This window comes from Nannobrachium achirus (assembly GCF_963921795.1).
Source record: "Nannobrachium achirus genome assembly, chromosome: 23".
NCBI lineage: Eukaryota > Metazoa > Chordata > Actinopteri > Myctophiformes > Myctophidae > Nannobrachium > Nannobrachium achirus.
This window is the reverse complement of record NC_137830.1, coordinates 25,301,251-25,328,631: the sequence shown is the minus strand read 5'-3', so window position 1 is coordinate 25,328,631 and position 27,381 is coordinate 25,301,251. Positions and strand designations below refer to the sequence as shown.

Genomic DNA, 27,381 nt, shown 5'->3' with positions numbered 1-27,381 from the left:
GGAACTTAAATATAAGATTTACGGTAATACATTTGTATTGGCACCTAGAATGACATTTAAGAACAAACTTAACAAACAAAAATAAAAATGAAAGGTTTTAAGATATGCTCTACACACCATTTAACATGCAATACTATAGAAATCAGTGGATGCCATATTGTTAGTTCTGTCAGATAACTCACGATTAGAATGAACCAATATAGAATGAACCAACACAGAATTAATGAACCAATATATTTTATTATTGTAACATGAGAATAATTGCAAGTGTATATGTAATATTTGATCTTGGCGTTCAGGCTCTGCTACTCTTTTCTACCTGCTCAGCACAATTAGAAACCATCATTAACCATTAAGAGCAGGGAGATCTATACATATAAATATATATATATAATAACAACCCCCCCATGGGGAACAGAATAGCAGAGCCCACTGGTGGTGCTGGGGTGGCAGTGGGAGCAAACAAGCCTCACAACCAGAGGCATGCTCAGAGGAACGCAGGATGAGCACAGGCTCAGGCGACCTTAAATACCCACCTAATTGGTCAGCTGATTGCCGCGTCACAGAATGATGTGTGGGTCTTGCTCAATACTGGACACACCCACATAGGGCAGCACAGTGTGAACTTCTAATCTAAGTGTATCTGCCAGAACTCACCTCGCAGGCTACGGTATAATATATTCACTTATCTTTAAATGTATCACTTGGCAAATTTGAGTTATAGTCATATACTTTAATAGTCATATACGGGTAGTCAGATTGGGATCGCCTCGGAAAAATATATATTCGAGACCTTTCAAAAATGAATTTAACGCAATGTAATCCCTTTACTGCCTTTTTAAATCAATGTGAACATAAGACATTTTTAAAGACCCCACAGACATGCACCCTGACTGTAGGGTTTACACACCCTGTCCCGCTATTTATTTGTCCTCTAATGACTAGACTAACGAGTAATCAGTCGGTGCAAAGAGCACCCCCGATCTCACCCATTTCCACAACAAAGGTCTTTGTAAAGTCTCAATTCATCTGCCAAGAGCTCAACAGCAGCGATATGCTATTGTGCCCACACAGTAAAACAGAAATCCTCTATAATTAATCCATTCGTAACTCGTACACATTTTCTGGTCCCCCCATGGGTTGGGGAAAGCTTCACCCAGCAGATGGCAGCTCAGCTGGCACTGAGGATTTGTACAGTGTCTGCTGTATTTCTCTTGGGCAGGTATTCACCTTATTCCTGGCCCTCTCTAGGGAGGCCGCCATTGCCTTTTACAGAGGGCGCTACTGAGTTTTTCTCTGTGTGCTCCATCATTGAATATCTTCCTTCCAAGTATGTTGCCAGATTTTGCCAAAGGAAAGCCACACCAACCAGGTCTATGAAAATAAGCCCATTAGAAGCAACTAGACTGAAAATAAGCCCAATAGAAGCACCTATAATCAGTTCTACTACTTTACATGAGCTATTTGAAAATAGTAGATCAGCAAGCTCACAATGCGTGACACTGCAACACATTGTGAGCTTGTAGATCTGCTATTTAAAAAATACATAGTCTGCGACTGTGGACAAATATTTTAATCTGGGGTCTTGATATGAAAAAAATTGGGAACCACTGGGAAACCCACTGATGTCTTTCAGCCTCTTTCAGGATATGAACAGGAAGCCGGGGGGGGGGGCCAGGAATAAGGTGAATAGAAGTGTATTAATTATTGGCCAGCAACGGGCAGCAGCAAAGGGGAAGTGGCACGGGAGCTTACCTGACTCACAGCTCCTCCCTGTGTAGCCCTGCTGGCAGATGCAGATGTCTGGGGACACACAGGAGCCCCCGTTCTGGCACACGCCGTCACACATAGCTGGGGACAGGGGTGGACACATCCAGTTGTTATGGAGACACAGCACAAAGGTCAGGTAATGAGAATGGTGCAGACGGAACTCTGCTTTGACTCGGCTTTCTTTTACTCTCTCTCTCTCTCTCTCTCTCTCTCTCTCTCTCTCTCACGTTCTCTCTTTCACTCCCCACCCACACAGTAACACTTGCACCCAATACAATAACAACACATGCCTGTGCTCGTACTGGTGTGTGTATGTGTGTGTGTGTGTGTGTGTGTGTGTGTGTGTGTGTGTGTGTGTGTGTGTGTGTGCGTGCGTGCGTGCGTGCGTGCGTGCGTGCGTGCGTGCGTGCGTGCGCGCGCGCGTGCGTGCGTGCGTGCGTGCGTGCAATAAGTGAAGGTAATTGAATGTGATCGATAATACAAAATATCCGTTTTTCCATCAAAAAAATTCTAAGAATAGCGAAGCTTTGTGAGCTCGTCCATCGGCTATTTTCACTATTGTTAACACTAGCATGACAAAGCATTTAGAGCTCAAGTGATTAGGTACTGTATGCTGAAGGCGTGGTTAACTCTTTTACTGCTTTATTTATTTATTTGTGCTACTGCCATCAAAAAGTAGCTTACCTTTGCGATGTTATAGAAAATTATCGATGCATTATTTCCCTAAGATTCTTTTTTAAATCTTTTTTTATAGCTCTAAACCAGCCAAACTGACTGCAGGGGGCAGCCAAAGGCAATGAATGAATGTGCAAATGGCACTCCCCTCTTTCCGTAGTTCAGAGCGTAGAAAAGCATTTTCTAGATCAGGTCCACAGAAAACAGCCAGGAAGTGATTTCGCCTCCATTATTGTTTATGTGTGGTGGAGATTTGAGAGCAGCATTACGGGAGATGTTTTTACTGTACACACCCGCGCGACCTCTCATCAGCTTACAGTGCTCAAACAAGGTAAAACCAGTAAGACTCCCTAATCGGGAGATAAGCGACCGTTGGTCGCTTATCTATCTATAAATGCGACAAATCTCTGTCTGTTTGTTTGTAATCCGCGTATCTCGAGAACCGTTCGTCCCACCGGCTTCAGATTCGGCACGCGCGTTCCCCGCCGCCGCGCGGAGTGCAGTGCCGGGCCTCAACCCGACCCGACTCGCGGTTTTCCGAAACCGGCGCGAAACGTTCGGAATCTCCTTATGCGGAGCTGATTGTTGACATCAGGCTGTTCCGGAGGAAATCGGCGCAAGCGCTGAGTCATTGTGACATCACTTCATAAAAGGCTCTGACATCACGTACGCCACATGAGTCAACACAAAATCTCTGTGAATGTGTATGTATATGTATGTAATCCGCGTATCTCGAGAACCCTTCTTCCCACCGGCACGCGCGTTCTCCAGATATGGGCATAAAGTCTGACATCAGAGTTTTCTGCAACCGGTACTGTGTGTGCAGAGATCTTCATATATGGGCATAAGTGGACAAAGACAAACAGATGGTCAAAACGGGTCCTATGACAGGTATATTGGGGTTTGCATTAAAGGGTGGGGCATTCATGGGGTTTGCATTAAAGGGTGGGGCATTCATTCCCTATTTCAAATTCGGCACGTGCGTTCCCCACCGCAGCAGGTAGTGCAGTGCTCGGCCTCGACCCGACCCGACCCGATACACGATTTTCTGGAACCAGCACGAAAGGTTCGGATTCTGATGTCTGACTTCAGGATTTTCCGGAACTGGCACTGTGTCTGCATAGATCTCCATATATGGGCATAAAATGGATGCAGACAGACAAATACAGATATCTCCATATATGGGCATAAATGGACACAGGCAAACATGGTCAAAGATCTCCATATATGGGCATAAAGTGGACGCAGACAGACAGATACAGATATCTCCATATATGGGCATAAATGGACACAGGCAAACAGATGGTCAAAACGGGTCCTATGACAACAGGTATAATGGGGTTTGCATTAAGTTTGTCTCCTCCTCCATCTGTTTGTCTGTGTCCCTTTATTCCCATTATGGAGATCTCTGTATCTGTCTGTGCCTCCGACTGTGTTGCAGACACAGTGCCGGTTCCCCCTTTAACACATGGGCGGCCAAGGTTTATAACATTTATAGCTGTTGCTGGTGCCACCATTGACTTACGTTATGTTTTGATGAGCCCCGCAAGCTTCGTGCGTGTGCACGTGCGTGTCCAGAGAAGATTGAGGAGGTACTCCATTTGTTTACAAACGCTCGCGAAACTCGCGGTAAAAAAATCGCGGTAAATTCGCGGTAAAGTGTCGCCGTGAAAACAATCAGCTCTCTGCCTCCATGGGGCTGTTTTTACCTCATTCTCAGATAAAGCCGTTCTTATGTTTCAAAGTAGAATCTAAAGCCATGTAAAATCCTTCCGTGTGGGGAGAGACAGGGGGCTTCCTGCCCTGGCTGGGTGACGTAATGGATTCAGGGCATGCAAAGGGAAGCTGCGGTCTCGAAAAGTTAACTATTTGTTGACTCGTCCCTCGACGATATAACTTCCTGTGGCAGGGTGACATCTAGTGGCCATAACTCGTCCCTGAACGCGTTTGGCTCCCCAAGTGTTAATGCAAACCCCATTATACCTGTTGTCATAGGACCCGTTTTGACCATCTGTTTGAAAAAGCGACAGAAATCTCATATATGGGCATAAAATGGACGCAGATAAACAGATATCTCCATATATGGCATATATGGGCATACAATGGATGCAGAATCACAAAGATCTCCATATACGGGCATAAAAGGGACACAGACAGACAGATACAGAGATCTCCATATATGGGCATAAAATGGACGCAGATAGACAGATATCTCCATATATGGGCATATATGGGCATAAAATGGACCCAGAACTATAACTGCAGTGATCTCCATATATGGACATAAAATGGACACCGACAGACAGACAGATACAGATATCTCCATATATGGGCATAAATGGACACAGGCAGACAAATGGTCAAAACGGGTCCTATGAAAACAGGTATAATGGGGTTTGCATTAAAGGGCGGGGCATTCATTCCCTATTTACATTGTTCCGAGTTGGCCAGGTCGCCGACTAGACGCTGGGCCGCCCGAAGGGCGGCCCAGCTTCTAGTCTCCACAAATAGGCCAAAAGTTTGTTTTACCAATTATCAAGACATACGGGCAGTTGACAGTTTGCCATGGTTACTCATTGAAGTTGAATCTCCATATATGGAGATAACCTACGCATCACACTAAGTCTGACCTCACCAGCCCATATTTGGGCATGAGCAACTTATGTCTCCATATATGGAGATATGATGACATCACACAGTCCTCAGCCGATGATGTGGCGTGATGTCATACAATACACAAACGAGCCCTACAGTATAAAGGGGCAATTCTTGCCAGGAAAGAAGCATTTCTTCAACTCAGACCTTATCGCCAGGGTTGGCTTATAGCAGCTGTCGGTAGGACCATATATAGATTCTGTTAGTGTGGATCTCCTAACAGGGCATCATCTGGGATACAATCCCTTTTATGCCCATATATGGAGATCCCTAACAGAATCCCTTTCATGCCCATATATGGAGATCCCTAACAGAATCCCTTTTATGCCCATATATGGAGATCCCTAACAGCATCCCTTTTATGCCCATATATGGAGATCACTAACAGCTAACAGAATCCCTTTTATGCCCATATATGGAGATCCCTAACAGAATCCCTTTTATGCCCATATATGGAGATCCCTAACAGAATCCCTTTTATGCCCATATATGGAGATCCCTAACAGAATCCCTTTTATGCCCATATATGGAGATCCCTAACAGAATCCCTTGTATGCCCATATATGGAGATCCCTAACAGAATCCCTTTTATGCCCATATATGGAGATCCCTAACAGAATCCCTTTTATGCCCATATATTATGGAGAAATCCCTGCTCTGAGTATCTGACATCAGTGTGATGTCACCTGTTTATGCCCATATATGGAGATCCCTGCTCTGCGTATCTGGTTGCTATGGTAAACAGTTGGTTGCTAGGGTAAAAAACATGGTTGCTATGGTAAACAGTTGGTTGCTAGGGTAAACAGTTGGTTGCTAGGGTAAAACCATGGTTGCTAAGGTGGTTGCTAACGTACACTAACAGACCAGCAACAACAGACTGTTGCCACAGCAACGTACACAAAGGTTTGTGTACACATGTGGTGTGATGTCATACTGATGCGGAGATATGAGCAGGGCAAAGGTGTGACGTGTGACGTGTGACCGACGGACGGACGGACGGACGGCCGGTGGAGGTTTTCATAGTAAACTGCTCCCTGACGGTCGCAATAACGAGCGTTCGTATTGGTAATAGTACCCCGCCAGAATCGGTTCCTATCAATTTATCCAATAAAGGCAGAAAAGCCCCCAACATATATATATATACAGTATATAAACAAAACATGATTATTTGATTGATCTAAATATGATAGTTTTCTCTATCATCTGTTTTATTGTGAAATTATCCTCTGTCATGCATTGGGATCAATTCACCTTTTATTTGCAGAGCTGCATAGGTACCATTTAAACCCTTAGTCAGGTCCCTTATGTAATTTTGTTGGATTTTTGTGAAGATTTGCAAAACTATACATTTTTGGAAAGGCTATTGTCTAAGGAATCAGAAAATCAATGTTTCCATTTGCCCAGATGTATTTATGGTGGCCATATTGAATGTACAAAATGGCCACCATAAAATCACGTTTTGTAATATCTCTGCCTCTAAATAAGCTGGAACATTGATTTTAACTGCTAAACCTACATTTCCAGGGTCAGGGAATCCAATGGTGGTAGTTATAAAGCTCAAATAATGACAACATTAACCCTTAGATGCATGACTGGGTCCAAAACGGCCTGGTGTGGTTGTTTTCTTGCAATATTAGATTCACTATGTAATGTTGCAAAACTATACCTTTTTGGAAAGGTTATTATCTAAGGAATCAGAAAATCAATGTTTCCATTTGCCTGGATGTGTTTATGATGTCCATATTGGACAAAATGGCAGCTTTGTCATATCTTGGCTTCTAAATAAGACGGACCATTGATTTTAATGGCTAAACCTACATTTTCAGGGTCAAGGAATCCAATGGTCCAAGTTATCATTTCATTTTTTTGTATCATCAATACATAATCCACCATATGGGTAAAAAGCTGACACAGCCCAGGCAGTCAGTCAGATACCAACTCAGCATTGTTTTATAACTGTGAACTTTAAATGTCTGTGTAACCATGTTAAACATCATGACATGTGTAATCATAGACAGTCTCTATGCATCATCATAATCATTATCATCACTTTTGTGCATCACAGCTTGGGAATCATCATCGTTCTGGTATTGGCTGCTGCACTGACACATGTCAGTACAGGCTTAGCTTTGCAGGAACATCACAAGAACAGTCAGATTTACACTTGCATTGGACCATCTCAAGGATGGCCTTTGGAGCTGGGAGGACCTCTGTGGTCGTTGGTTTCAGCATGGTCAATCAAGTGTTTGAAGTACACATTTTGCAAGGGATCCAGCTGTGGATCCTTCAGAGCAATGGCTGCTTGTGCCCATGCCCTTGTTTGGACATGGACTCTCAAGAGGTGCTGCTTCAGAGCTCCAGGTGTTGGAGGGAGCTTGTCACATACAAAGGACTCCAGTGTTGACAGCATTCTCCAGTGTTGACAGCATTCCTCCTGTCACTTCTGCTTCATCCAAAAGCATCTACAGAGCATTGATCTTAATCTTTTTTGAGGTAGATCTGCAGCCAGGTTGCCTTGCCTATACAGGAGAACCTCCCTGTGTTGTCAACCCCAGCGAATGCATGGAAGGCTGACAAAGCCTTGTTCTTTCTTTACCTAGAGCTCGCCACAGTGGTTCAGTCTACACCAGAGGGCCTAGAAATGGACGTGTTCTTCAGCAAGAGGTCACAGTTTGCTTTGACCTGCACTAAAATGTCCATATCTGGGTAGGGAAATACCAACTGTGTATTAGGTGGGTTTTGCTGTGAAGGCAGCACAGCCTGGTGGATCAGCAGTGTGTCTGCTTCTTTGTGGTTATTTTCTTCAAAGACCAGGTCTTTGTTGCTCCAAATGTATCTAGAAGCAGATGTGATGATCAGCTTGGAAGATCCCCTGTTGTACTCTGAGTTTTTGCAGCAAGATAGTCAGTCAGATCAGCCTTAGTCTGACACCAACATCAGACACATTACACATACAGTATGTGTTTGATGTTGGTGTCATCTCTGATACTTAATAGAAGCTTCTCCTTGTCTTTGTTCATCTCTGGTTGCACTCTTCAGAGAATCTTTAATCATAATCTTGTGTTAGTTGCATCAGTCTGTCATTGAAGAAGCCACTCAGATCCTTGACTGTCACTACAGTTGCTGTTTTTTTGCTCAGCTTCTGCACAAGCACCATGCCATCCACTAGTGCTGTCTAATGACTAATGTATCTGTTGCATCTTGGTGGGTAGAATTTCCAGCTTGAGGTGGCTGGTCTTCATGGGGCATATCTTCTCTTGTCACACAGGGAGGTTCTCCTGTATAGGCAAGGCAACCTAGCTGCAGAGTCTACCTCAAAACAGATGAAGATGTTAACAATGCTCTGCAGATTGGATGAAGCTGAGATTATGGAAGAAATGCTGTCAACACTGGAGTCCTTTGTATGTGCATCAACATCAAGACAATCCATGAAATGCCATGGCATCTGTTGTGACAAAGTGACAAGCCCCCTCCAACACCCAAGGGCATGGGCACAAGCAGCCATTGCTCTGAAGGATCCACAGCTGGATCCCCTGCAATAAAAATAACTCAGGAGTTAGAATCTGTTAGGCTGACTGCCTGAGCTTTGCCATTGTTTACCCATATGGTGGATTATGCACCAATGGGATGAAATTATAACTTGAACCACTGGATTCCTTGACCCTGAAAATGTAGGTTTAGCCATTGAAATCAATGTTCTGTGTTATTTAGAAGTCAATATATTACAAAACATACATTTTACGGTGGCCATTTTGTCAATTCCAATATGGCCACCACAGCCATCTGGGCTAATGGGAAAATTTATTTTCTTATTCCTCAGACAATATCCTTTCCAAAATTGTATAGTTTTGCAAATCTTCAAAACAATCCAACAACATTACGTATAGTGAATCTAATATTGCAAGAAAACAACCACACCAGGCTGTTTTGGACCCAGTCATGCATCTAAGGGTTAATGTTGTAATTATTATGTTAATGTTGTAGCTTTATAACTACCACCATTGGATTCCCTGACCCTGGAAATGTAGGTTTAGCAGTTAAAATCAATGTTCCAGCTTATTTAGAGGCATAGATATTACAAAACGTGATTTTATGGTGGCCATTTTGTACATTCAATATGGCCGCCATAAACACATCTGGGCAAATGGAAACATTGATTTTCTGATTCCTTAGACAATAACCTTTCCAAAAATGTATAGTTTTGCAAATCTTCACAAAAATCCAACAAAAGTATAAATCAAAGCATAAGGGACCTGACTACCTCTATAACCTGGAAATAACGTACTTGATACAGTCTTTTTTTTCACTCTTTACCAAATCTCTTGGCCAAAAAAATAGCCGATCTAGTTGTGAGCTTGCAGATCATTTGGTAAATGTTCCGCCCCAGGATGATGGAGGTTGGGGATGTTTTTATTATCGCGATAATATTGTAAATCGCAATTTCTTTGGTCACAATAATCGTGACATGAAATTTTCATATCGTCCCATCCCTAATGTGTGTGTGTGTATGTGTGTGTGTGTGTGTGTGTGTGTGTGTGTGTGTGTGTGTGTGTGTGTGTGTGTGTGTGTGTGTGTGTGTGTGCAAACAAACCTCTGCAGACAGTGCCGTTCCCTATGAATCCCGGTTTGCAAGAACAGCTGTGCCCCCCCACCGTGTTGAAACAGATTGCGTTCTCGTCACAGCTGTGGCTGCCGCTCTCGCACTCGTCGTGCTCTGGGGGGGGACACAGACCGTAAAAATTAATGGGCAGCGTCACGACATTGGGTTCTATGGACCGTAAATGAATATTTTACAGTGATTTCAAATCCACCATCTTTCTTTATCCGGTTCAAAATGCGAATGGCGAGGGCGGGTCTTCACTCGGTAGCACCAGTAGAAAGTCTAGTAATTAATTTCAAAATGACGAAGCTACTGATTGAAAACCTAAAGTAAAGGTTTACTAAGTAGTGGGCCATACGAGATGTCGCTCTAGGAAACGTGGCAAAGGTTACTTTGCATTTTTGAGAAGCTCTATATCTGTATATTTTAATATTTTGGTATGATAACCTTTCCTGAGTCACAGCTAAAGTTGGTGTCCCATTAACTTTACTATACAGGGAAAAATGCAAAAAAATAATCTGCTTTAACACATTGACCGCCATTTTAACATACCTCCGTACTCCCACCTGCCATTCGTCTCCATAGACTTCCATGTAATTGGGTGTGCACGGATCATGCACACCCATGCCTAGATAATGCACCACGTGTGTCCACATTGCTCACAGCTTTCAAACAAAAAGATCCGAATGGAAATCCGTTCAGGCATTCATGAGATAACAGCCACTATGTTTAACAAAGATGGCTGCCAAAATGGCTGCCATGCTTGAAAGATGGGGTTGCTATGGGGGTTAAACATGCAATTTCGCGATTGCTATCATGCCTACTCCATTTTTGGGGGTCAAAAAAATTTTTTGAAAAAAAATTTTTTTGAATTTTTTTTTTTTTTAATTCTCGGGACTATCGGGCCTGGCGGGGAAAGACATTGGAATAATCTCGGGACTATCGGGCCTGGCAGGGAATGAGTTAATGTGAATATGAGGGGTCAAACTAGGGTTTTTTCATGATTCTGAATCCATTGCAAGCATGTGTTTTGGGCTAAAAACTGACTCAGGAAGGGTTATCATACCAAAATATTATCTTCAGAGCTTCTCAAAAATGCTGAGTAACCTTTGCCACCTTTCCGAGAGTGACATCTTGTATGGCCCATGGACTAAAGGTAATAAAATCATGTGTAAAGTTTGTTTCGAGAGAGAGAGAGAGAGAGAGAGAGAGAGAGAGAGAGAGAGAGATAGAGAGAGAGAGAGAGAGAGAGAGAGAGAGAGAGAGAGAGAGAGAGAGAGAGAGTTAGGCAGAGCTACAACAGAGCAGCAAAAACGCCCTTAACAGACAGCCTCTAGAGAGATTTCTCCTCAGCCAGCAGGTCCTGGGAATAACACAAGCACAGAAACCTAACCAGACCAATCCTTAATGATAAGATCACAAAAAGAAAACTGTGTGTGTGTGTGTGTGTGTGTGTGTGTGTGTGTGTGTGTGTGTGGGATGAGTGGCTAATTGACTACCAGCTGGTGTGAGTGGTGACTGAGTGTGAGTGGCTAACTATTAGGTGGCACCAGGCTGGTGATTGGCTCCTATGTTGGTGATGTGTTGGTGATTCCACTATAAAGCTGGCTGTCGCCTGTCCACCAGCAAGATACAAAGGATAAAGAAATACAAGACCGGTGTCTGTGAAGGGTTAACCTTTTCAAGTTACAGACTGGTTGGGCCGGAGGATACCACTAACTCATTTACAGTGAAGTGAAAGAAAACTATTCTACACAAACTGTTTCATAAAGTAGTTATTTCCAAGGCTGAAATACAGGTGAGTAAATTACAAAAATAACATAACAGTGACTTAAATGAAAGGAATAAAAGGAATAGACTTGTTTAATCTAGCATTTGATTTTTACATACATTACTTTTACTGATGTGAAGTATTAGTAGACAGTGGTGGAGTTAGTACTCACATTTACTTGAGTAAAAGGATCGATACAATGTAGACATACTTGGTTACACATAAAGGTCTGGCATTGAGGAGTACAAATGTATTGGCATCAATATACTTAAAGTACCCAAAGTAAAACCCTACTCATTGTGAATGTCCCATTTCAAGTTTTCAAAATGTATACAAATCTTTTGAATATACTGTAGCAGATCAACAAGCTCACAATGCGACGCATGGCTACCCGTTGTGAGCTTGTAGAGCTGCTATTTTCAAATGTATGTTTTGTAATTAAAGGAGTAGTTCACCCCCAAAATGACTTTTTTTCTATTGATTACTCAGGCCATGGAGAGTAGAGTTCAATAATATTTTTTGGTTTTTGTCACATTCCTAAGACAAAAATGTGATAACAATAAATGTACCCCCATTGATTCCGGATGTCACCATCCGCAATCAATGGGGGTAAATTTACTCGAATCAAAATTTTGTCTTAGGAATGTGACAAAAACCAAAACATATTATTGAACTCTACTCTCCATGGCCTGAGTAATCAATAGAAAAAAAGTCATTTTGGGGGTGAACTACTCCTTTAAAACTAAAAAGTAGTAACTAAAGTTTTCAAATTGTAGTAGAGTAAAAGTACAATATTTTCCTCGGATGTAGTGGAGTAGAAATAAAAGTATTGAAAATTGGAATTACTCCACTAGTAGAAAGTAAAAAAAAAAGAAAAAATACAGTACTTGAGTAAATGTACTTAGTTACTTTACACCACTGGTAATATTCTAAGACTTCTTTTATGCGTTTGACATTGATAAAAGCAGCACTTATGAATATGTTTCCAGTTCACACTTTGTATTTTATTTTCAGTGTGTAGAGATGGCATCTGCCAGCAGTCTCCTGTCTGAAGAGCAGTTCCTGTGTTCCATCTGTCTGGACGTGTTCACTGATCCAGTCGGCACACCATGTGGACACAACTACTGCAAAACCTGTATCTCACATTACTGGGATCGCAGTGACCTGTGTGAGTGTCCCATTTGTAAAGAGATTTTTGAAAAAAGACCTGACCTAAGGGTCAACACTTTCATATCTGAAATAGTTGCTCAATTTAGAAAGTCTGCTCAGGTGACCGGTAAAACTAACACAAAGCAAGAACCTGCTGGACCAAATGAAGTGCCCTGCGACATCTGCACTGAGAACAAGCTCCAGGCCCTGAAGTCCTGCCTGGTTTGTCTGAGTTCCTACTGTGAGACTCACCTGGAGCCTCATCAGAGAGTCACTGGGTTAAAACGACACAAACTAATTGACCCAGTAAAGAACCTGGAAGACATTATGTGTAAGAAACATGACAGACCTCTGGAGCTGTTCTGTAAGAAAGACCGCACGTGTGTTTGTCAGTTCTGCACTGAGTCAGACCACAAGTTACATCAAGTTGTATCTCTGAAAGAGGCATATGAAGAAAAGAAGGCTGAGCTGGGAAAGACAGAAGCTGGAGTTCAGCAGATGATCCAGGAGAGACAACTTAAGATTCAGGAGTTCAAACACACAGTAGAGCTCAGTAAAAAAGATGCAGATCGAGAGATGGCAGACAGTGTGCAGGTCTTCAATGCTCTGATCGCCTGTATTCAGAGAAGCCAGACTGAGCTCATTGATATGATTGAAGAGAAGCAGAAGACAACAGCGAAACGGGCTGAAGGCTTCATTAAAGAGCTGCAACAGGAAATTGCTGAGTTAAAGAAGAGAAGCTCTGAACTGAAGCACCTTTCACAAACTGAAGACCACCTCCATTTCCTCCAGAACATGCCATCTATCAACACCCCTACACTCACCAAGGACTGGACAAATGTAAAGGTCCCTCAGTCTTCACATGTAGGGACGGTGAGTAAAGCTGTGGCTCAGCTGGAAAAGACACTCAGTAAGGAGATGGAGAAGAACCTGGGGGATGCCAAGCTGAGGAGTATCCAGAAATATGCAGTGGATGTAACTCTGGACCCCGATACAGCACACTGCACACTCATCCTGTCTGAGGATAGAAAACAAGTGCGTTATGGAAATGTAATGAAGAAGCTCCCAGACAACACAGAGAGGTTCTCTCTATATGCCAATGTCTTGGGAAAACAAAGCTTCTCTTCAGGAAGATCTTACTATGAGGTTCAGGTTAAAGATATGACTGCATGGACTATAGGAGTGGTCAGGGAATCTATCAACAGGAAAGGTAAAAGCAATCTAAGCCCTGGTGCGGGTTACTGGACTATATGGTTGAAGACAAATGAGTACCAGGCTCATGCTGACACTTCTGTCACCCTCCCTGTAAGAGAGAAGGTCCAGAAAGTTGGCGTTTATGTGGATTATGAGGAGGGTCTGGTCTCGTTTTATGATGTGGAAGCCAGAGTTCATCTCTACTCTTTCACTGGCTGCACCTTCACTCAGAAGCTCTATCCATTTTTCCATCCTGGTCTTAATGCTGGTGGTAAAAAGGCTGCTCCTCTGATCATCTCTCCTGTCAATCTCACAGATTAGGCTTATTCAGCTTTACATGAAAAGGGACATTTTCATTTAACCCATCAAGACCTTTCATTTAACCCATCAAGACCTGAAAAATTAAAGTCTTCTATAGCAGATCTACAAGCTCATAGAGCTCATCGGTGCCACGCTATGAGCTTTTATATCTGCTATTTTTGAATAGCCAAAGTATGAAAAAATATGGTTAAAGTGGTTACGTGACACGGATGCGTTCCCGGTCTTAATAATGGGTTAATACATAGATCGATGTAAGGGTTAATTTAAGGTTGTCCCTCAACGCCAATTAATTGCTAAATGTTACTTACAGATTATTTCTATTGAAATGCAATAAAAGTGTTAACATGTCAGATATATAAAGCTGCAAACAAAGTTCCCCAATAGTACATGTTCACTCTTCACTGTCTATACTGTAGCTTAAAATGGCTGAAATCACTTCAATTCTTATTTCTTGGCACAATACTTGTTGTTCTACTCATTTTATGGTATTTGAGTTGACTGTTAAGCTCAACCATTTTGTTTCAATAATATGCCAGGAAAATGGGAAAACGGATTGGAAAATATTTTATTGTCAATGTTGTACTGTAATGCAGTAACTACACTAGTAAGAGAAAACGATGATGATTCTGATGGTAATTGATTCTTTGATGTAGCTGCATATTATCCTTTTAGAAAGACTGTTATTGTTCAAAATAAAATCTATACTTATGTGAAAATGCATGTGCACTCTTTTTATTCTAGTGTGCTAAAAACATATTCCAGAATGTAACTACAATGTAATTGTATATCAGTGTATAAAAAGCAAATAAAATAATTGAATCTCATACACTCTTTGTTTCAACAGTGCTTCGTTGTTTTCTTTTACTCACAAAATGTATCAAACTGCTCTTGAAACACATTGCAATTTCCCTACTTCGCATGACAATTTGAACTAAACTGACTGAACTGACATCAGACACGCCCCCATACATACAAACCCATTGTAACTTCAAACTCCATTTGGATTCATCGCAAACACTAATACTGACCTAATATATTTTTTAATAATTTATTTGTAATCGTTTTTTGGGAAATTCACATATTAGGAGGGCAGTGTGAGTCACCAGAATCAAGGACGGGTGTTTTCGATTAATTTATCATGGTTAAAATGGAGTTTGAAGTTACAATGGGTTTGTATGTATGGGGGCGGGTCTGATGAAATAAATATCCAAATACTAAATCGACCAGCTTAAAAAGGATAGTTCACCCCCAAAAAGACATTTTTTATATCAATTACTCACCCTGTGGAGACTTGAAATCATGGATATCTTTTTAGTTTTTGTCATTCCTATAAAGTCAATAATTTGAGGAGACTCTTTGTTGCTTAGAAATGTGACAAAAACAAACAAAAAAAGATATAGCCTATACAGGCTATATCCATGAATTGGGGTGAGTAATTGATGAAAGAAAAGTGACTACAGACTAATTTTATGGGTTACAAGTAAAAAGGTCTGGTATCCCTGAAGTAGTGCACAAACCACAATGCTCCTTGTGAGCACAAGGACCCTGTCTAGTCTCACATGCAAAAAAAACAATATAAAATAAATCTAGAAACATAAAAAACACTAGGAACATAGTGCACTGATTAAGGGGCTGGCAGCAGAAAATGTAGAAAACTGATGACTGACAATAAAATAATATTTTTAAATCAGATTAACCACATGAACCCTAGCATCCCTATGATTGGTTCTTTTCAGCGAGGATATTTGGTGTAGACAGAGAAAAGAGTAGATCTAATATAGGCCCCTGGGGGAATCCTGGTCTATAGGGTTCAAGTGGTTATTTTTCATTCAACATGGGAACGTATGGTGAAATGTATGTCTCACTGTCATTCTGTGTTTATGTTATCATCCCTCCCTCCATTCTGTGTGTAGGAGTTGAGTTTGTGTTGACATTGTGTTATAAATAAGAGTGTCCCTGTCGACAGCCCTTGTCATGGCTCATGTTCCCAGCAGAAATCCCACCAGCCATTACAACAGTATCATCGTGAAAGCTATGAATTTGATATATCTGTTTATGTACCGCATTTATCACTGTGAACTCATAATGTATTAAACGGCTAACAGCGTGCCAAGCTGGTGGCTCCTGTGCACTGACACACATCACCCACAAACACATGCACACACGCACACACAGCGGTCATTAGCACAGACTATACCTGCTCTGGCTGGCATGCAGACACGTGCGTATGCATGCAAAGTTAGACGGCCCAAAAAGAGATATTGTTGGAAACGAGACGAGTGAGGCTGTTTATCCTCGCATGCTGGCTGCTGTCACGAGCGGTTCCGCATCAACAAGACTAATTAGAACACACTTGTCACAACCTCGCCGCTCACATTTCTATTGTGTAACACTTGGCACGCGCGCGCGCGCGCGTGTGTGTGTGTGTGTAAACAGTACTTGTATTACTATACCAATGTTGTCGCCTACCTTTTTTCACTGACGAAAACTAAAAATACTAAATAAAAAACTATGTTATGATGACTAAAACTAAGACTAAATCTATTGTCAATTTCACTTGTAGACAAGCTATTTTCAGCATGCAACCAAGTGTAAAATCACTGCCAAAATACATGACTACTTCCTTCACGTTGGTATTCCAAGTCTATGCCGTCCATAAGATATTTACCCTCGCATCATGTTGTTGGGTATGTACCGGTAATGGTTTTTCTATTCATGTACGTAGACAGCGTCGAGAATCAGGAAATGAAGGCCAGGAGCGGGCGATGGGTAGTTGATGATAGTGATAGCATACAGTATGCTGGAGAGCTTCCTCAGTATTTTTGCCAACTGTCCCTCAAAATACGTAATCGTCCCTAAATTGGACTTATTAAGAGCCTTGTTGAAATGATAACACAGCTTACGAGTCGAAACAGCTTCAGTATGATATAATACAGGTTGTTAAACTATCTTAACTTAATTCTTCCAGACTTATTAGGCTTACCCTTATTTTTCTTGTAAATAAGAGAACTAATCTCTGGTTTACTGCTGCTAAATGTGGCCACATTAATGCTACAATTTTCATTAGCAGAGTTCGCTAATGATTCTTATTGAACGGGGTCTGCAACATAATTACTCCGGTGCAAAAAAGAAAAAAAGTCTCCCGTGTACACTTACAGTAATCAGTAGGCACTCCTTGCAAATGGCACACGATTGCATAGCGGATATTAGCTCGGAAAGCCATGGAGGCCGCCGGAGCGCTCTAAACGCAAGGTATAAGATCTAATCTCTGCGCGCCGTGCAGTATATGGGGATATTGGCTTGTACAAATTCTATTAGCTTCTAGGCTCAGCAGCGCAGCACAACAGCGCTTTAATATCTTAGCTTGGTATCACGGCGGAGAAAATGGCCAGATAGGCTATCAATCAATAAAAGTGTTGCCCAGAGTGACTGTAATTCTCACTGCTTCAGCCCTGCCACTCAATTTCTCTTCATCTCTCTCTCTCTCTCTCTCTCTCTCTCTCTCTCTCTCTCTCTCTCTCTCTCTCTCTTCTGTCTCTGCCTTGACCACGTTTCTGTTTCTCTACCTTCTTCTCTCTGTGTGTTTCTCTTTCTGTTTGCCTCTACTCAGGGGTGTCACACCAAATTCTGGAGCCTGGGTACTTTAACTATTGAAAAATAGCAGATCTACAAGTACACAGCGCGGCACAGAGTGCCGCGCTGCGAGCTTGTAGATCTGCTATTTTTGAAAAATCGTGAAAATGTGTCTTTGGCAGTGACTTTGTCTTTGAATATTTCAAATCCTTCTAAGGTTTTGTTTCTATGTCAGTGGTGTTCAAACCATGTGAAGGACCCCCAAAATGATATGTATTTGGCCACGGACCCCCACCTCAAAATATTTAGTTCCAGGGACCCCCCAGATGCAAAATTTGAGTTACAAATGTTCGCTTTAAAAATACATACATTCAAAGATTTGCACACATTTTCACGACTTTTCCAAACTAGCAGATCTACAAGCTCGCAGCACGGCACCCGGTCACGCACCCGGCCACCCGGCCACGCTGTGAGCTTATATCTGCTATTTTTCAATAGCTAAAGTATAAAATAATTCCAGGCCCCTCCAAGTAACCCAGTCCCCTTTCCCCCCTTTGTGACGCCCCTGCCTCTACTTCTCATCATGAAGCGTCAAGCTTGACTCATCCAGATACATATTTTATTGAACTCCTGGAGCTGTGCGCTGGAACACTATAGACACATCTTATGAGCGCTGTCAAACCATTCCCTCTCAAGTGTGAGTGGCTGTGAACTTCTGTTAATGATTGAGGGCCTGTGTGTGTGCGCGTCTGTTTGCGAGTGTGGGCGTGTGTGTTGTTCCATTGCACTGCATTTGTATTTTAATTAGAAATGTTATAAATATTGCCATTGCTCCATTGATTGTGTTCATTTTAACTTTTGATACATGAACTTCCATGTGTTTTGGGGAAAACTCATGTCTCAGGTCTCATTGTTTGAACATTTTTGGGGAACCTAATTTAGAGATTCTAATCTCTAAATTAGTTACTACGGTAATTAATTTAATTAGTAATTAAATTACTCATTCTTTTTCTTGATACAAAATTCTTCAAGGTGGCATTGTCTGACGCCATTTATTATTCAACAGTAAATTCCTTGCTACACCAGGTTATGTGTGTAAAAAGTGAGCCTTACGGGTCCTTTTTTATACTCTCTCAGAGTTACACAACAGAGTTTTACTGTGTATTAATGAGTGGTTATGTGTGTCCCCTGCGTGTGAGGCACGAGGAGGACACATTTCATATCCCAAAGTCAGGCGTAGCTACAGAGTATTAAAATGAGATCATAAAGGTCATTTGTAATCACTCGCATCTCCATTTCCATTTCATTAGTATCAAAGCCATTCATTACGATTGAACCCTGTGACTCACCGTAGACTGCCAAAAGGTCTCAAGCTAGTTTCCCAATAAAAATTACCTCGCCCTGATGAGGTTTCTAATTAACTCTCCGGGAGATAAATGGCAAAAAGAAAAGAAAAAAAAAGAAAAAGAAAAAACAGGCTGCATATTATTTTGGGCATTGATTTAGGACAGTTTAATTATGTCAAATGAACACAAGGACAAACCTTTTGCAAACTTCTTTCCATAGAATTCAGTGAGTCTTTGTCTGCCTAGTTTCAGTCTCTGCTTCTCCGAATTCATATTACGCCTGTGCCTTGCCTCGGGTAAAATATTAATCATATTCAGTGAGAGATAAGACAAATAAATAATTTGAATGCTAATGTTTCTCTCTCTCTCTCTCTCTCTCTCTATCTCTCTCCCTCTCTCTCTCTCTCTTCGACGATGTAATCTTTATGGCCCCAGCTGCCGCATCAGCTGTAATTACAAGACATGATAAGCGGCTCCCGTCATTAAAACACTGTCTCGTGTCTCGTGCCACTTGTCCCAGAGAACGGGTTTCTCATTATATGCAGGACTGTGTGTGGGGAGAAGGGGAGGGCGAGACGAATATAAGGAAACAGGGTGGCAAGATGGTTTGTGCTAACCTCGCATCACCAGGCTTTCGCTGAGGGAAAGCCTGGTCTTCGTTTACTAAACGGGCCGTTTGATCCGGTCAGGAGCGGAAGGGCTCCTACGTTTTTCTGTAGTCCAAAACGGACTACACTTTGGCCGGAAACAACGACCGGAAACAGTTTCAACCCAGTTAGCGCATGCGCAAGTAGTTAGCGCATGCGCAAGTACGGGTTAAAACTGTTTCCGGTCGTTGTTTCCGGCCAAAGTGTAGTCCGTTTTGGACTACAGAAAAACGTAGGAGCCCTTCCGCTCCCGACCGGATCAAAAGCCCGAAATTGGAAGCCAGCCCAGGCTAGTTTGTGCAGGAGGAGAGGAGAGGAGAGGAGAGGAGAGGAGAGGAGAGGAGAGGAGAGGTGAGGTGAGGTGAGGTGAGGTGAGGTGAGGAGAGGAGAGGTGAGGAGAGGAGAGGGCACATAAGATCAGAGGATGTTGAGAATGGGATGGAGCTACCATCTCATTGAGCCCATGAGCAATCGAGAGCCACTGTGATTACATCAGGGGATTTCAAAGTGGGTGACGGGGCACCCTGGGGTGCCGTGATGCCAGTCCAAGGGTGCCGCGAGATAATTTGATAATATTTGGAATTCATCAATATCACTACATGTACATCAATATCACTTCACTATGTTGGTAAAACAGACTTGATTTGCACTGTACTTGATGAGTTCTTTTTCTATCTAAGACAAGACTCTTCACCAAAAATAGCCGATCTACAACGCGTCACGTGACGCGTTGTGAGCTTTTAGATCTGCTACTTTTGGTTCTCAGAATATGGACACTAACACTAGGGTGGTTAATATAAAAAAGGAGAATAAAGGTTTCTATCACACAAAGATTTGAAGGACCCCCTGTAGTAACTCTGAAAATATTGGACATTTCTCCAATATGATGTGAGATTCTAAAAATGAACAGTGTAATTCAGGTGTGCCGTGGATGAAAAGGTTATTTACAGGGGTGCCCTGAGTCAAAAAAGTTACTCTCCCATGATAATTACATTATCATGGGAGAGTCTCATCGCTAAGTGAATGGACTCTGTCTGAAGACCGTTCGTGCTGGGAATGTTCTGTATATAAAGACTGCCCTAACAAAAGGAAAGGTGGTCATGTAGGAGGTATACAGTAGCCTCTGCTTTTTGCTTAATGGAAAATGGGACTCTTGAGGAGTGAGTACTTTAAAACCGCCCCTCAAATTAAACCACATGAATCCTCTATTCATTGACCAGTCCCCCAGGGGAGCAATACTGCTGCAGGCCCCCCTTTTTTCCCCCTCGCCACACCACATCTCTTTGCAGAAATATAGCTGATCGATCTACGAGCTCACAAAGTGCCGTGACGCACCCACTGTTTGCTCAAGATTAAGGACACTGTAGGTCAGGGGTCTTCAACGTTTTCAGGCCAAGGACCCCTTAGTCGAGAGAGAGAGATGAAGCAGGGACCCCCACAACCCATAGATTCCATATAGTTTCATCGTTTGACGGCACAATCATCAGTGTATTTTGGATTCATGTCAATTTGTGTTATTAGATATGTAACCACCTGAACCGTCAATACTTAATAAACTTGACCTTTCACTCTGTACTTAGTCTGCTCTTTTTCCCCTCTACACCAAAACTCTTTGCCGAAAATAGCCGATCTACAAGCTGCGAGCCGTTGTGAGCTTGTAGATCTGCTATTTTTGGCTAAAGTTCTCAGAATAAAAAGGAGAATAAAGGTTTCTATCACACAAAGATTTGAAGGACCCCCTGTAGTAACTCTAGGAAACATGAGGGACCTCTGTTTGATGTTCAGTCTCCTTGGCTCAACACAAGCGCTGGCCGCAGGTAAACAGCTATCCATTTCAGAGGGAGATGAATGAGACAGCATTATATATGATCACTTTACAGCAGGGGTCTTCAACGTGTTCAGGCTAAGGACCCCTTAGTTGAGAGAGAGATGAAGCAGGGACCCCACAACCTTTTCATAGATTCCATATAGTTTCATCGTTTGACAGCACAATCATCACTGTATTTTGGATTCATGTCAATTTGTGTTTTCAGATATTTAACCACTTGAACCGTCAATACTTAATAAACTTGACCTTTCACTTTGTACTTTGTCTGTTCTTTTTCCCCTCTACACCAAAGCTTTTTGCCAAAAATAGCTCACAACGCCTTTTGGCTAAAGTTCTCAGAATATGGATGCTAGGGTTCAAGTGGTTGATATAAAAAAAGGAAAAAGGTTTCTATTACACAAAGATTTGGAGGACCCCCTGTAGTAACCCCGAGGGCCCCCTAGGGGTCCCGGACCCCCTGTTGAAGACCCCTGCTTTACAGTAATGTAGCATCTGATGTGTGTGTCCACATCTGACATCTCACACCCACCCACCCACCCACCCAGCCCACCCTCTCTCTCTCTCTCTCTCTCTCTCTCTCTGTCTGTTTGTCTGTCTGTCCTTTGCTTTTGTCATCCCTCTCCTTCATCTCTTTCTGTCTCTGCTTTGTTGGACCCCCTGCTGAGATAACTCTCTCTCTCTCTCTCTCTCTCTCTCTCTCTCTCTCTCTCTCTCTCTCTCTCTCTCTCTCTCTCTCTCAAGATGTTCTTTTGGAGGGGGGGGGGGTGTCAAATAACTCTTTCTTCTCATAAAAAGTTCTTCTGACACACAAAAAAAGGGAAGGCGATGCTGCATGTCATTTGTCTGGTGTGTTACTGTTTTAACGTTTATTTTGAAGGCTTTTCTGCCTTCAGTGCCTTGGGTATTTGGGTGGAAAGAAACAGGAGGAGGCAGCACGCAATGCCTTGATTCATACTCAACTGGCTGAGATGGTAAAACTTTCATAGGGGACACCAACTGTGAGTGAACCTTTCCCCCAGAATAGGAATGCTGGGGTCCGAGTGTTTAAACGTCAAGTATAAAGTTATTTATTTATAATTTTTTATATATTTATCCATGACATTGCCTACCATATCTCAGGTGGAAAGATGTGCATATTTACGTCGCATAATGTGATGTAAGATTCTAAACATTAACAGGGTAATTCAGGGGTGCCGTGGATGAAAAAAGTTATTTAGTCAAAAAGGTTTGAAACCCCTGCTGTAATGTCTTGTCATGTTTTTATGTTATGCGCGGACCCCAGATCCAGGGACGTGCTGGCCATTGGGAAAAGCGGGACAACTCCCGACTGGCCGGTTCATTCCCGGCTGGTCCAGGCCGGCCATTAGGAAAAAATAAATAAAATAAAATGTCGGCCTTCGTTCCATTTTGGGAGCTGGGCGGCCAACAAAGTAAATCGTCACTGTCGGGCAGAAACCTTGTATCTCCAAGTTTCAAATGTGTACATTTTTTCGCAAAGCAAAGCCCTGCTTCATCATACAAGGCTGTCGCACAAAAGTAGTGAAAACAGCAGATCTACAAGCGCACAACACCTCGTGTTGCGAGGCGTTGTGTGCTTGTAGATCGGCTGTTTTCACTAGTTTAAATCATTTTTAAAATGGTTTTGGACATACAAGGTTTCCACCCGAAATATAACTCATGTAATTGGCCCACTGGCTTGTCACTTATCATGATCTGAAATGGCAAATCTTTGAGTAGCAGCAGCTACAACTCTACAACTCTTTTTCCCGGGCTGAATCAGGGGCCCAGCATGTCCCTGCCCAGATCAATTAGCCGTTGTTCTGCACCAGCTGATCCTGATGGGGATCCAAATAAACTCACAAACTGTTTGTTTGATTTAGCTGGACATGACATTCTTTTGAAAGATATATAGATAGATTATTAATGTGGGGGTCCTTGACATGATGACGTGTGGGATGCACTGGTGCAGGAGACCCAGGTGCAGTGGAATGAGAAGGTATGTTGCTCTCATAAAGGTCAAACAGCTTGACTGAGCTCGATAGGATCACTGACGGAGCAGCTCCAGCTCCGCTGCACCCAGAGCCTGATGGGAAATATTGATTAACCCCACCTGAGCACCACGGGCGCTATCTTATGCACTCTGCGTGCGTGCGTGCGTGCGTGCGTGCGAAAGAGATTGTGTTCGAATCGTGGAGCTACAGTACAGTCCAGCATATAGTCCAGCAAATTGTTTGTATACATACGGTAAATGCATACATACATGTACAGCATACGTGTGTGTGTGTGTGTGTGTGTGTGTGTGTGTGTGTGTGTGTGTGTGTGTGTGTGTGTGTGTGTGTGTGTGTGTGTGTGTGTGTGTGTGTGTGTGTGTGTGTGTGTGTGTGTGTGTGTGTGTGTGTGTGTGTGTGCGCGTGTGCTAGTGGTGTAAAGTAAAGTAGATTTACTTACGTATGCTTAAGTACAATTTTGAGGTATTTGTACTTTACTACTTCTACTCCATTACATCTCATGTCCAAATATTATACTTTTACTACACTATATTTATTCGATCACTTTAGTTACTAGTTACTTATTTCAAAACATACATACCACTTCAGCCCTATATACATTATGGCCATTTGAAAATAGCCGATCTACAAGCTCACAATGTGTCGCAATGCGATGCATTGTGAGCTTGTAGATCTGCTATTTTCAATAGATTTTTATACATTTGAAAACATGAAATGGGACACTCTGCATAATGAGTACTTGTGTGCTTTTATTCAAATACATTTTGAATACCGGACTTCTACTTGTAACACCACATTTCTACATGGCAGTATTGATACTTTGACTCAAGTATAAAACGTGAGCACTTTTTCCACCACTGGTCTGTGTGTGTGTGTGTGTGTGTGTGTGTGTGTGTGTGTGTGTGTGTGTGTGTGTGTGTGTGTGTGTGTGTGTGTGTGTGTGTGTGTGTGTGTGTGTGTGTGTGTGTGTGTGTGTGTGTGTGTGTGCGTGCGTGCGTGCGTGCGTGCGTGCGTGCGTGCGTGCGTGCGTGCGTGCGTGCGTGCGTGCGTGCGTGCGTGCGTGTCTCACCTGTGCAGGAGTAGTCGTCGATGCGCAGGTATCCAGCGTGGCAGATGCACATGAAGGACCCCGGGGTGTTCGTGCACATGGTGTTCTCTCTGCAGTAGTGCTTTCCCTCTGCACACTCGTCAATGTCTGCCACAACACACACACACACACACACACACACACACACACACACACACACACACACACACACACACGCACACACACACACGTGTCAAAGGTCAAACAAAATGATTGTTGAAGGTCAGATCAGTGTATTCTGTCCTCTGGGACCGGGACTCTGAGAGCGTGCGACCAAACGGACAATTGCGTGTCCAATTTGGTTCCATTTGCACACATTATGTGTGAGATATGAGGGTCCTTGAGCTTAAAGGACGACTTCACCACTTTTCAATCCTATCTTCATATACGTAGGCCTAATTGGTCCTCTCTAATGTTCATGATAAAATAGCAAAAAAAATAGGAGGGCTGTGGGCAGTTCCGAAACCTTAAAGCTACTGCAGGCTTTATATTCCTGAAGGTTACTATATGCTATAATGGAAGCCATTGTTCTCATGATAATAAAAATAAAAAAATATTTTGTTGTTTAAAAAAACAAATCTGCCTAACGATAAATGTCACTGGTAGGTGGGTTTCTGAACAGCCCACAGCCCTCCTAAGAGACACAGACCAAGTAGGAAAAGAATTTGCTATCATGAACATTAGTGAGGACCAATTATATGAAGATATGGTTGAAAAGTGGTGGAGTCGTCCTTTAAGCAGTTTGAGAACCACTGTATGGTAGGCCTATACAAACATAAATAAACCAACATTTCCTGAGTTTACGTTCTCCTGTTCAGTTCCCCTAGACCCACATGGGAGTGGCACTGTAAAATCCTCAATGTTAAACTGAATCCAGTAAGGGTCTTGTTCAGGGTTCCCCAATTAGTTTTCTCCAAGGGCCGAATTATGTCTAGGGTACCAAGCCGAGGGCCACAACATTGCAGGGGGCGACGGTGGCGTTCCCACTACTCCAGCGACAGTTTTCGTCGTTGTCGGGTGAAAACCTTGTATGTCCAAAACCGTTCGTTTTGAATTTATCATTTTAAAAATGATTTAAACAAGTGAAAACAGCCGATCTACAAGCACACAACGCCTCGCACCGTGAGGCGTTGTGTGCTTGTAGATCTGCTGTTTTCACTACTTTTGTGCGACCGCCTTGTATATGATTTGCGAAATAACTTACAAATTTGGAGATACGAGGTTTCCACCCGACACCGACGATATACTAGTGTTGTTGCTGCTCTTATACGACCATTATTATTTATTACTGGGGTTGGTGTGAGCCAGACAGTAGCCCCCTGCGGGCCGCAAATGGCCCGCGGGCTGCTTATTGGGGAACCCTGGTCTAGTTGGTCCATTTTGAATACGTTTTGTGCAGTGCACTCCTCCACTGGTGGCCACAAAGCGGCCATCCTCTGGGAAATGCAGGCTTTGAAGTGGTGGTCACTGTGAAAGTCTTGCGTCGTGTACAGTATTTATTAAATTAATTATTCATAACTGCAGACAGATTACTTTAGCAGTATGTACTGAAGATTCAACCATGCATTCTGAATACTGTATAGGGCCAAATAAGCTTCATGTACAGCTAAACTCAAACCATATATATAAGTATAGATAGGCCATAAGTGCCCTACCTCCATTTTCACGGCAACCTACTTTGCAGGGGGACCCCGTGATGCTTATTACTATGGATGCCATACTCAACACGTCTTCATATCAAACACTAGCATTGTGTCTGTGACCTCCCCTTCTGCTGTAGCTCTGGGTCTCAGTCACCGTGTCATTAAGATTTGGCTGAGCGGGCGACCAACAAAACTGTCGAATTTGTATAGAAAATGTCAAGGTAGTCCCGGTATCTTATAGATGCCTGTAGTTTAGATGATCTGGAAGAAATAATTGATGGGTTGAAAATCATCCTTTTAAATCAGGTTTTTTGGAAGCTTAACATGGATCAGGAACATGCCATGTTAAACGCTATGTTAAATTCAGAACGGGGTGGCAAAAACCCCATCAATAATTTTTCCCCAGACTGTCGGACATATTTACAGGAACTACCAATAGATTGATCGCTTCCTCTTCTGTTCTGTTTTATGCTTTAAAAATATTTATATATTTTTGGCAGCACAGTGCAGTAAGACTTGAAATCAAACAAGGGACGTTGCAATTATGTGGTTGACACACTACTATCCAGTTACTGTAGCTACAGACAGTACTGGTGGAGTTTGGGGCTTGGGTGTAGAGAAGGGAGGTGATTATGTGACTTTAGGAGGAGAAGGTAGACAAAATGGAACTCAAAGAGACCTCCAAAATAGTTTACGCACAAGCGCGCGGTGGTGGGATAACTGTGAGATACAATGTACCGTAACAGTTTCTAGCAGTAATGAGAGCTGTAGTCTTCTTGAGCTATAGTAGCTCACCGAGACTACAGACCTCATTAGTGCTCTGTGGCGCACGTCAACTGAGAGGGTGAGCAAGAGAACAGAAATCCTCTCCTTCCAATCTTCAGTCGAGGCGGGCCAATTGTTCATAAGGAAGAGGGGTCGTCATTATTCTCCCTGGCTCGCGAAGACTTTTCTCTCTCCGGCGACAGAGCAACATGGAGTCGGGAGTCTCTTGCCCGCAAGCACCAGATGAGAGCCAGTCAAACATTCAAGGCTTTCTTTTTAACCATACTTTTTTCTTTTGTTACCCAGAGTCAAGACCATAACACACCAACTAGTAAAGTGAAACTAAAC

General features: G+C 42.6%; 2 protein-coding genes across 2 annotated transcripts in view; one reads left to right on the top strand and one right to left on the bottom strand.

Moving 5' to 3' along the window:
• LOC308308827 (protein kinase C-binding protein NELL2-like) overlaps window positions 1-27,381 on the bottom strand; it is a gene marked incomplete at both ends in the record, with an annotated part of 141,601 nt that overhangs the window by 43,807 nt on the left and 70,413 nt on the right. Inside the window, 3 exons of the mRNA XM_080754279.1 lie at window positions 1,756-1,851; window positions 9,692-9,814; window positions 24,608-24,733. Of these exons, the coding sequence (XP_080610405.1) occupies window positions 1,756-1,851; window positions 9,692-9,814; window positions 24,608-24,733 (345 nt within the window). The remainder of the gene's footprint in view (window positions 1-1,755; window positions 1,852-9,691; window positions 9,815-24,607; window positions 24,734-27,381) is intronic.
• On the top strand, window positions 12,495-14,135 carry LOC308308555 (E3 ubiquitin-protein ligase TRIM21-like; the record flags this gene model as incomplete). Its single annotated transcript, XM_080753974.1, has 1 exon — window positions 12,495-14,135. One exon carries the CDS (start codon window positions 12,495-12,497, stop codon window positions 14,133-14,135), a length of 1,641 nt encoding a protein of 546 aa, XP_080610100.1.